At 42.8% G+C, this 11,794-nt stretch overlaps 1 protein-coding gene across 1 annotated transcript in view; it reads right to left on the minus strand.

The window, feature by feature from the left end:
• The window catches only part of TBX19 (T-box transcription factor 19), a 28,699-nt gene extending 17,811 nt beyond the window's left edge, over window positions 1-10,888 (minus strand). Inside the window, exons 1-2 of the mRNA XM_077344234.1 lie at window positions 10,692-10,888; window positions 2,240-2,504 (exon numbers count right to left, since the gene is read on the minus strand). Of these exons, the coding sequence (XP_077200349.1) occupies window positions 2,240-2,504; window positions 10,692-10,888 (462 nt within the window). The remainder of the gene's footprint in view (window positions 1-2,239; window positions 2,505-10,691) is intronic.
• Between the last annotated feature and the right edge of the window lie 906 nt (window positions 10,889-11,794).

Genomic DNA, 11,794 nt, shown 5'->3' on the forward strand with positions numbered 1-11,794 from the left:
TGGTTTATGGCAAATTGGAGAGCTTTTATATGGAAAACTAGTACTGGAGAGTATTGAACAAATGCAACAAAAGTTTTGAGAGATCTCATCACAGAATACAGATCCCCTGGGACTGCCAGAACCTCCCCAGCAAATGCCAGATTTTGAGATCCGCGCCTGGAGAAGACTGAGCCTGGGGACAATGTAAGTGTCATATCACTTCCAGGTGTTGCTATAGGAACTTCCCCTAATCTATGGGGTAACCCAATGGAGACATTTTCCAGGTTTTTTATCTCAGTCCTCAATTTCTTGAGGGTGGCCAATTGGGACCAAGGGTAGGGTTTACCTGCTACAGGCAGCAAGTGGAAAGTCTACCCAAAGATATGAAGTTAGCTGTTAATGTCAGGGTTTTTTTAATGGCTAGTATCATGGGAGTGAAGCATTTCTAAGTCCCATTCTGTCACAACCAAAATTTCAAGCTCTCCCATTTGTATAACAACATCTTCTCCTAGATCCAAGATACCTGTATCTTGCCCTTTAAAAAAAACTCATGGCCAATTGCACTACAACACAATTCCAATATAACAAAATAGCTACCATGTTTGGTCAGCACCTTTCCTTCTTCTTTTTGCTTTAGGATTCAACATCATACTTGGTTTTAGTGACATCAGAGCCAGTTTGCATGCTTAAGCAACCACTCCTACATGTGTGTGTATGGAGGGGGGGGGATGCCGCAATAAAACAGTCCTCCTTTTTGTGTCCCCTTGTTTGTGTTGTTAAAGTTTTGCATTATATCACAATTGTGGTAATTTTAAAAAGATTTTGGACTTGGAGGGGGGCACTCAAATGTGACAAAGTGGTGCTGGAAGATGATTGGGAGTTTTTGCCATGTTGAAATTATTGAGAAGTTTTTTTAAAGGTGGGAAGTTTTCACTTCCTGTCCCTTGGCTAGCGCATGTGGAAATAAATATGGGGGAACAATCCAGGAGCAAACAGAAGGGGAGGGGGGAAAGGATCCCCCATGCAGAACTGGAAAAAGTTCTATGGAGCCATCCTAAGGCAAAAAAACAGGGGACATCGCAACATAACGGCTGGGTGAGTCCTGTGTGTGGAAACGGTCCCAATGAGCAAGCAGACTAGTATTTAGAAGGCAGGTGACCAAGACTGTGTGTGGGGGGGGGAGCTGTGGATCAGTGGTAGAGTATCTGCTTGTCATGCCAGAAGGTCCCAAGTTCAATCCCCTGGCATTTCCAGTTAAAAGATCAGGTAAGAGGTGATGTGAAAGACTTCTGTCTTAGACCCTGGATGGCCACTGCTGGTCTAAGTAAACCATGCTGACTTTGATGGACCAAGGTTGGCAGGCTGCTTCATGTGCTTGGAAGGTCTAGGTTCCACTTCCAGCACTGCTACAACTCCACTGTGAGATTTTGAGCCAGCAACACAGAACTCCTCATACTTTTCCAGGGAGGCCATATTCATTATGAACTAACTTGGGGAAAGAGTATTTGAAATGACCCCAGGCAAAACTAATTCAGAGCAGACAACCAGTGAAAAATTAATTCTTTGCTTGCTAATGGGTTTGCCAATGGGTTTATCCTACTAGTGGAGTTTTATATCAAACAAGCCAAAGATAATGTATGGTATTATCATCCAAGATCCATATGAAATAAACAACCTACCCAACAAAGCCAACTTTCCTCTTTGCATTTTTAAGGGTCTCAAAGAGAATGCCACTTATTTTCTGGTACAGGTAGATGCTTTTTATTATTATTCCAAAGGCCAAAGATGATTCAATAGAATATTGATAATTACCACAAAGCAGACGCAAGCATGGTAATTATTTCATTTAGGAGCAGTCTTTTATTCTAGTGCCTGACGACTGCCAACATTCCACTTACGTCCCAAACGCCATGGGGGAGAAAACAAAACCTTAATACCCACAATCATTTCCCCCTTCTCTGAAGTCCTGTGTAAAAACCTCAACACACAAGGCAAGCTATGTGGGGGGAAACTCTCCCTGATGGTTAAACCACAGTGCACTCAGTCTCTCTTAACATCAAGGAGTCCATTAAAATCTGAAAGCTCCAATTAAGACCTGTTTATTCCTATTTACATTTGGACTCCAAGGAATAATTGGCATCTGTGGGTGAAGAGGCCTCTAAGGGCCCTTCTAATTGCATAAATGCACCCTGGATATTTCTTGATTGGTAGAAGGCTGTGACTGAAGCCAGCAGGCCCATTCAAAGCATTGGCGCCTTACCGGCCCATTCCCATTCAGCTTGTTAGTAAGTTTCACTTTGCTGAAAGATACAAGGGCTTTCATCCAATGGGCTCCAAAGTTGGGAGAGTCTGGGTGGATGTAGACACAGCTGTGGTTCGATGGCTCTGGCTTCCCAGCCGGTACCCATTCTCCGTTCACGTACTTCCAGCGGTGGCTGTCCGTTGGAGCGAAATCCAGCAGGAACGAATACATGGCATTGGGATCCAAGCCCGAAACACTGATCTTTAAAACTGGGAACATCCGTCTGCAAGAGAAGTCCGATTGTGGGAAGCCATGAGGTTAAAACCAGGAAATAAATCTAGTTTTGTTATGTATTCAGTAGCTTCCATTACATAAGCCAAGGTACTCACTGAAGGATAACTTTCTTCCATCAAAACAGATTGTCTTTCCCCAAGGATTCTATGAGCAAGCATGATTTAGGATCAGAGTGAAAGTTTTGGGTTCCTAACATAGTGGACCTAAAACATACGCTTTTTTTCTTCATTATTTGTAATCATAATAATAATGCAGTTAGTGCACGAAAAATAAAAGTACTAATAAGCAATCCAGGGAGTCAAGAGGAGTGAAGCAATTAAAACCCTCCATTTCACACTCAGGGAAAAGAACAGACTAGGAATAGCTTCAGAAGTGCCAGAGCATCCTTGGTGAACAGGAAGTGACTAACTGAGTACCCTGAAAAATCACGTTGCTTGAAAATACTTACAAGGAGGAATTCCACATACATATACACATCACCTCACCAGGCCCAGCATGGCTCCTGGCTTCTGATGCAGCTGCTACTGGGTACCCTGAGGCTCCCTGGCTCTGCTGTAGCTGCCACTATGGCTTCTGGGCTCTGCTGCTGGACCCAGCATGGTTGCCAGATTCTGCTGCCAGGCCCCATGCGACTCCTGGACTCTGTCACAGCTGTTGGGCACTGCCACCACTAGGCTTAGCACATCTCCTGGGCGCCACTGCCAACTGTGGAAGGTAGATGCTCAGGCACAGAGAACAGTCTTTTTATTGGGGGGAAATTTAAACCCCCAATGCATTTTTTTAAAGATGCCAGATTTTTTCCTGTAAATCTGAAGGGTCCCTGAACTTTGCAGAACCATCTATTTTTAATGTATGGCCCTGATCTTCAGGTTTAGATATCCACAGATGGGGACCACCATGAGAGACAGATATATAAATTGCTTAGAAGAAATGTTTAACTGCCTCCAAATATCTACTAACCCCAGGTTATCTATCAGATAAAATAATGTTTGAGGTAGTGTCCCTTCTATATTTTTGTCCATTTGTGGTAAAACAACACCATTCCAATCTCTCATCAAACACCAATTTTAACACAATAAATCAGTTAAAATATCCATTACATGCTTGTAAAACCTTCTTTTGTCCTCATTAGGCTCATCAACACCTACAACCAGTGCCTTATTGCCCAGTATCTCAATTTCAACCCCCACATACCTACCATCTTGGTTATCAAAACAATATTTGGTCTCAATAAGGTTTAACATACAATGCAACACCATTTTTTCTTTTTGGAATTTACCATTACAAATGCAAAAATATGTGCCCATAATCCTTGCAGGGGAAAGTGAACATTTTAATTCCCTGTCCCAGTCTGTTCTGAGGCAAGAGGAAGCAGAGATGCTCAGCTCAACTTGTGAATGGCTTTATTTCCAAATACAGCGTATATCCTAGTTGCCCCCTTTAAACCTTTCTATCTCTTAGCCCCTTCTGAGAGCCAGTTTGGTGTAGTGGTTAGGAGTGCGGACTTCTAATCTGGCATGCCAGGTTCGATTCTGCGCTCCCCCACATGCAACCAGCTGGGTGACCGTGGGCTCGCCACGGCACTGATAAAACTGTTCTGACCGAGCAGTAATATCAGTGCTCTCTCAGCCTCACCCACCCCACAGGGTGTCTGTTGTGGGGAGAGGAATGGGAAGGCGACTGTAAGCCGCTTTGAGCCTCCTTCGGGTAGGGAAAAGCGACATATAAGAACCAACTCTTCTTCTTCTTCTTCTATTTCGAGGAAGCGACTGTCTGTGTGACAGTCCATACTGCAGAGAGCCACTTGCTTCACCCCGCTGCCTGGAAAGGCTACTCAACATGGGCAGCAATCATGACCTTTCTGCTCCCATTCTGTAGCGGCAGAGAGTCTGCCTTTCTGTCTTCACCCTGGCATCATTTACTCCAGCTTTTCCTTTCCCTCTTTTTTGTTACTTGGGACCACTGCAGGGGGTCTAGTGTTTGATTTTCAGGAAAGGGGAGAAGTTATTTTAAAATAACAGTTGTCCCCATCCCACCAGAGAGCAAAACAAAAGTCATCACTTCGGAGTGGATGTGTTTAATGATGCCTGTCATGCCATTTTCCAAATGAAATGATCCCTGAACCTGTGGTTTGTCCTGCTGTGCAAAACATTCTTGTAACGTACAGGACTTCGAAAAAACAAAGTTAATAGTTCTACCTTTATTTTGCTTACCAGATACATATTCTTATGTTCCTTACTGAATATTGTAAAATCAGCACATTTACAGGTGTTTTTTTTCCACCTAGGTCTGTGCATCATTGTCAGTTTTCAGGAACACAAATGAGGGGCTGTTGTCATTTTTCTTTGGAATTTTGCAACATCACATACACATACATACATAATACCTTTATTGACATTATACAGAAAAAGTTCTATTGACAACAGTATAAAAAACTGATAACATTCCAGTTAAAACCTCTGACAAGTAAACTGAACGCTGTGTAAAAACCTGGCAGTCTTCTCATTGTAACATTTAATGTGTCATGCTAATTCTTATTGCTTTGCTTCAGTTCATTTTTACACTTCTGGTTGGTTCTACAATCCTAATCCTATTGTGTTACTGAATGTCCCATCCGTCGATTGGATTGACTCACTCTATGTACTCTTCCTTGAGTCCAAGTGAGAAAGGAAGACTATACATAATGTAAATAATCTATCAGAATATATATATATGCAGTCCGATTGGCATTAAGCAGAGCTTAAGTTGGACCTTAACAGGTTCCTTTGATTGGTTAGTTCCTTGGCTGGCAGAAGCCCTCATTTGCATCTGTGGCCAAATGCCCACAGACATAACAATGACCACACACACTGACATAATGCTGAAGGTTCTGAAGCCTCCTATTGGTGGAACCATCTCCACTCAGGACCAATTGCTGCTCTTGCTCAGGATTCCTCACACACATCCTTCCTTCAGGCCTGCTGTGAAGGAAGCTTCTAACAGCACCCAACTGGGGCTAGGGGTGCGTTTCCGAGGGCAAATCAGGGGATTCTGTGGCCATGTGTGTGCTTTCCTTTTGAGGGGGGAAAATTTTCCCCTTCTATCTAACCGTTGGCTTACAGGGAGGCCACAGAAAAGGCCCATCTCACTTAGAATACTGCTGTGGACAGCCTTGCTGCTGGAAGGAAGACACAGCCAAGCTATGTGTTTCTCTTCTCCATCACTCTCTGAACATTTGTGGCCTACTGCACAGATGAAACTGGATGCTATTGTAGGGGGTCTTTTGCCTGTTTCATCTGCACAAAAGCCCTGTGCAGTAGGCCTCAAGTATTTCATCTCCACAACAACCTTTCTGGGAGGCCTCAAATGTTTCTTTTGCACAACCATGTCCACCCTCCAAAGCAGACAAAACTGTGCTAGCTGAGTTCAGTGAAAGCAAGGTTTGGAGGCTGGGCTTCAAAAGGTTACAATGCATCAGAGTTCACCCTCCACAGCAGCCATTTCTGCCTGGGGAGCTGATCTTTATAGTCTGGAGATGAGCAGTAATTCCAGGAGATCTCCAAGCCCCACCTGGAGGTTGGCTACCCCTGGGTTGGAAATATTCCTTGAGGTTTGAAAGTGGGGCCTCAAAAGGGTATGATACCATTCCAGCCACCCAACCAGCCACAGAGTGCCCCTGGCCTATTTCAGGTCAAGAAACCATTGCAAAGTAGAGGTAAGGTTGCCAGATAGATGTAGGTTCATGTTCTGGAATTCCACACTTCCTAGGTGTGCTTGATTTGGATCAGGACTGTTGTGCACAACTCATAGGGTTGCTGGCTTCCAAGCGAGGTACAAAATCCACACCAAACCATGAGTTAACGCCCATTGCATTACAGCATGCAATGAGCCTTATTACTAGTACTGAATAAAATTATTGTAAGACCTGAACTCAACAGTCCATTTGATCAACATTAGTGAAATATATTCAGTTTGTTATTAATAATTCCCTCTATTTTTTTCTGACAATCCCTCTCATCTCTGAAGTAATCGTTCATCTCTGGATGGTTCTATAAATTGTATTTCTTATGTAATCACACAAAGCATTTAGTAGACTCTTTAGAGGCAAACTTCTTTCAAGGAAACTGGCAGCACTCTGCAGTGATGATTCAATAAATGTCACTGCTTGTCCCAAGCAGAGCTAAACCATTATATATTTGCCTTCAATTCTGTCTCAGATTCCTTCAGTATTCTTAGCTGTCTAGTCAGAGACTAACTTTATGAAATCTAGTGACTTCCCCAGCCACTCTGTCATCAGGTCTTACAACTGCTGTACAAAAGGGTTTCAGTCAGCTGAGTCCACAAAATCTGATCTAATCACTTTCTTCCTGAACTAAAGGAAATCATCTGACAGAGTCAGCGTGGGGTGGAGCCAATCCCCCAATAGTCAACTCCCAAAAACGTATGTTGTTTTTCAGCTAGCTATCTAATATGAGCAAGTACCACATTTTCCAGAATCTCCTTAGCTATATTTGACCAGTGAAAGGACAAAATAAGAGGAGATATATGCCTGCTATGGGATAATGTCAAAAATGATATCTCCATGGCTGATTCTCTCTTCCTGACAATGTGACACATGGCCCTGTCTCCCCATCCTACCTCCACAGCATTAGCTACTTCTCTTGATGGAGGTAATAGACAAATTATTTGTGATGATGCAAATTGTGCTGAAGCATTAAAAGTAGGAAACTCACCACAACTCTGGCAATTTGGGAAACATTCTGATGGCAAGGGTAGCCTTTGTTCCCATTCTGAATACCAATTTCCGAATGCTATTTATACAATGACCTGACCTACATAACAGGAAGAGAAGGCAATTTTTATGATTGGTATTTTTGTACTTCTCCCACAGCAAAGAACAGCCAACCTAATGTGATGATCTATGTCTGTGACACTGCCATCATTGTGATGATTTTGGTCATCTCATCTCTGAAAAGAATATCAGTGCTTAAAAAATACAAAATGGCCATTAAAAATGGTCAAAGGTTTGAGGAATATTGCACAAGTACCTTTTAAAATATTTTCAGTTTTTTAAAAAGAACATCTATTCTCAACTCAGAAGTCAATGTTTCCACTGTACCAGAGGGACTTTCAAACATGCCGACATTCAAAACAGCTAAGAATTCTGACTTCCCCTCACCCCCAACCATACACATATACATCCAAGGAATACCAGGGTTGTAAAACAGAATGGCAATAACAAACCACATCTTGAACATCTCTTGCCTTGATAACTCTATGGGAACCTTAGAGCTTGACTTGATTGGGAGCGGGGAAATCTTACACTTTTAACCCGCCCATTCCTCCAAGATGCTCAGAGCAGTGTATATAGATCTTCCCTCCTCTGCTTTGTCCTCAAACATTGAGGGTAAAGAGTGTCTTCCCACTTCACAGCCAAATTGGGAAATGAACCCAGGATTCCCCAAGACCACATTTGTCCTAGATTTACCAGAGGTTCATGGTGTCCTGCTCTGCAACAGCAAGAAAAAATGTGGAGGAGATTGTCATCTCATCTATAATGAAACCATAGATGACTGAGAAATTACTAGAACATTATGAAGACATGTGACATCACGCAGCTGGAAGTTGCATCACACAGTGTGGTGCAACACCTAGTGCTGCCTGCCAAGCTTCCATGGTTCTCACCAACTACCACACACTAGCGTCATAGCAGTCATGAGGTATGGAACCTCATCTAGTTGGGCCCACAGAGCAGGACCTGAGTCTTCCTCCTATGCGCTGCTTTCCTAATCTCAGCCACTTCATTTCTTGGAGCTGCTATTTGTTCCATGGGAGAAGCACAGGATTTCCAGCTCTGGGTTGAAAAATTCCTGGAAATTTTGGGGGTCGGAGCTGAAGGAAGGTGGAGTTTGTGAAGGGGAGGGACCGTGATGGGATGTAATGGTATATATTTCACCCTGCAGAGCAGTAATTTTCTCCAGGGGAACTGATCTCTGTAGTCTAGAGATCAGTTGTAATACTGGGACACCTCCAGGCCTCACTTGGAGACTGGCAACCATAGAAATATAAGAAGAGCCCTGCTGAATCATACCAATGGTCCATCTAATCCAACATCCTGTCATAGCATAACATAATGATGACATGAGAATGTATGGCTACCAGTAAGTTTCTTTCCAGCAGGGCAAATAGAATTGCCAACTCTATCTTGGGAAATTCCTGAAGATTTTATTTTTAAATTATTTTCACTTGTAGTCTGTCTCTCTTAAGAGGACTTGAGGATTTGGAAGCAGTGTGTGGGAGGGGGCTCAGTGGGGATGTGATGCCCTGGAGTCCACCTTCTGCAGCTGTCATTTTCTCCAGGGGAACTATAGTGTAGAGATAAATTGTAATTCCAGGAGAACTCTGGGTCCTACCTGGAACGTGGCAACCCTAGTGCAAACAGCTATATTGGGAAGAGGCCAATAAAGGCTGGGGAAATGGTAGAAGAAGAAAAAGAGTTGGTTTTTATATACTGCTTTTCTCTACCAGAAGGAGTCTCAAAGTATCTTACAATCACCCCCCTTTTCTTCTCCCCACAACAGACACCCTGTGAGGTAGGTGAGGCTGAGAGAGCGCTGATATGTGGAGTGGGGAATCAAACCCAGCTCTCCAGATTAAAAGCCACCACTCTTAACCATCACACCAAGCTGGCTGGTGTGTTCCTAACTGGTCTACAACTTAAACATTCTGTCCAAGTTTGAGTTCAAGGAGAAATGTCAATCCCGTTCCAATCTCCCATGGAATAAAATTCTCAACCAATTTGGGGATTTATTTCTTATTGGACTCCCTAGATCCAAAGATGGCTTTATTTTCTACATTTTGCAAATGAACTTCAGACAGTATTCTTGGTAGACCTCCATGAGACTTTCTGTGACACATGAATATGGTGTAAAGAAACAAATGAGAGTTGCTACATTTGAGTCCATCAGAAACTGCTGTTTTGTTTAACTTTTTTGCCTTTTATTGCATCTGAATTGTGATCCTGGCAATTTTTGGTGATTTCCTATCTAAATACCAATCGGGCTAACTTTGCTTGCTTTCCAAGATCTGACAAGATCAGGCTAGTCTGGGCTATATACAGGACATTTTACAGCTCTAGATATACATAAAACAGTCAGTGCAGTGGGCTCAATGGACACGACTCTGATCCTTGGGTCAGAAGTACACATGTAAACATCTCTTTCCATACATGACATGGCAGAACACAACACTGATAACAGCTTTCCATGATGTTTGCATGCAGTGAACAGGTCATGCCAGATCGGGTTAGCTACTTTAATATCATTTGTATTTTCACTCTGAATAGCATTTGTGTTTTGACGTTCATTCCATCTAAGTTGACTTGTTATGGTCTTAAAGCTGCAATAAATATCATAAATAATTAAATCTAACATATGATCATTCACCACATATGATGTCAATCATATTGAACTTCTAGCAGTTTCTGGGTAGGAAAGGCATGGTGTCAGAAGAGGCCCTCTCTGGAGGAAGAATCTTTCAGGAAGAGTTCTATGCATATAGTCAGTTTATGCCCTCTTGCTACCAGATATTGGTCCAGAAACAGTGCCATACTAAAGGCACCTTACTTTAACTGTGTCTTTATCCAAACACATTTTCTAGCTTCTACAAACGCATTTGCTTCATTAAGAACCAATGTCATGCAGTTAGAAGTGCTAGACTAGGACTGGAAGACCCAAGTTCAAATCCCTACTCTGCCTCGGAAGCTTGCTGGGTGACCTTCGGCAGGTTACTTTCTCCCATTCTAATCTACTTCATGACATTAAATGTTACAAAGACAGCATTTAAAAGAAGAGAACAATGTTGGGGAGAAAAAGGAAAGCACAAATATTTAATCTAATTAATTAATTAGCATCCCTAGCCTACATGCATAGACATTTGCATAAGCATTGACATCTTGCTAGCCTTGAAAAGGACATTTTGCACCGATAAATAATTGGGCACAGTCTACCAGGTAAGCCCCACTGATATGAGCAGGAGCTGCCCAAGAGTTTGCTTGTGCTTCTTCATAGTCTTTTATCTCACTGGGATTGTGCAGGGGAATCTGCCACGTGGATCCGCCACGTTGCCCACCCAGCTGCCGTTTCAGAGAGCAGGTCTTTCCATCCCACACTTCCTCAAAGGAGAAGATAGTACTCACCTGCCATTCTTGGTGACAATCATCTCATTTGTCACTTCTTTGAACCTTTGCCATAGAGCAGCATCCTCCAAAACCACCTGGAGTTGTTTCTCAGTGGGGTCTCCTTTGTCTCTTCCAGCTTGCAGCTCATTCTCCACCACAGTGAGCAGTCTGGAGATGGTGCAGTCACTGTGCTTCTTGCAGCCCAGATCAGTCATGGGGACTTCAATGTCAGAAACTTCTCAGATGACTTTAAAAAAAAGAAAAAGAAAAAAACAACCACCACCCCAGAGATCTAAACTCCGGCCAATTAATTAAGCACAGTGGAACAAATGAGTTCACCTCAGCCTTTTGCCATGGACTTTTTCTTCCCCCCACTGCATCCCAACAGGGAGATGACACCTGTGTGTGAAGGTTTTAACATGCACACACAACCATGCCCTAATTACTCCTCTGTCAGGTGGGAGGCAGCCTGATTGTGCAATTGGCTGCCAGTGGAGAAGAACCTTCCATTCAAATCAGTAAGCTTTTATCTTTTTGAGGAGGGTCTAATTATTCTGCTTAAGAACTATATTTTCCATTAATGGAAATGGTTTAATGTCTCAACTGAAACAATGAATGGAAAGTGGGTCTATGGAGATGCAAATTCTTGCTGGAAAGGGGGAGAGGGAACAACGTTCAACAGCAATCTGTAGGGATGCGTTGTTCTTTCTGTTCCAAGTACGAATCTGCCAATTTACCCTGTTTCTCAACAATAAAGATTATGATCATTAAACCATACATCCGTGGACTTGAAACAGATGAACATGTGTGCCTGTTTCCTATATTTGAGCCTAACTACTTAGTTCTGCGGATTAAGAAGCGGAAAGATGGTGTAATTGCTTTCCTCAAAGTACTGCAATACTTGCTGACCCCCTCTAGTGCTCAGAACTAAACATCAGTTCCCACAACAGTTCTATGCACTGAAGGGTGCTTTTATTTCTCACCCAGAGTGCATTCTGATCATGGCAACACAGGTTAGCAACAGGATTCCTGAAATGGGATGTGCAGTCATAACTTTGTAAATATCAGATGCGTAACTATCATAAATATTCTGAATTCAGGCAGAATATTTAGCAGTGTCC

The sequence above is a fragment of the Paroedura picta genome, chromosome 6, assembly GCF_049243985.1.
Source record: "Paroedura picta isolate Pp20150507F chromosome 6, Ppicta_v3.0, whole genome shotgun sequence".
In the NCBI taxonomy this organism is placed as follows: domain Eukaryota; kingdom Metazoa; phylum Chordata; class Lepidosauria; order Squamata; family Gekkonidae; genus Paroedura; species Paroedura picta.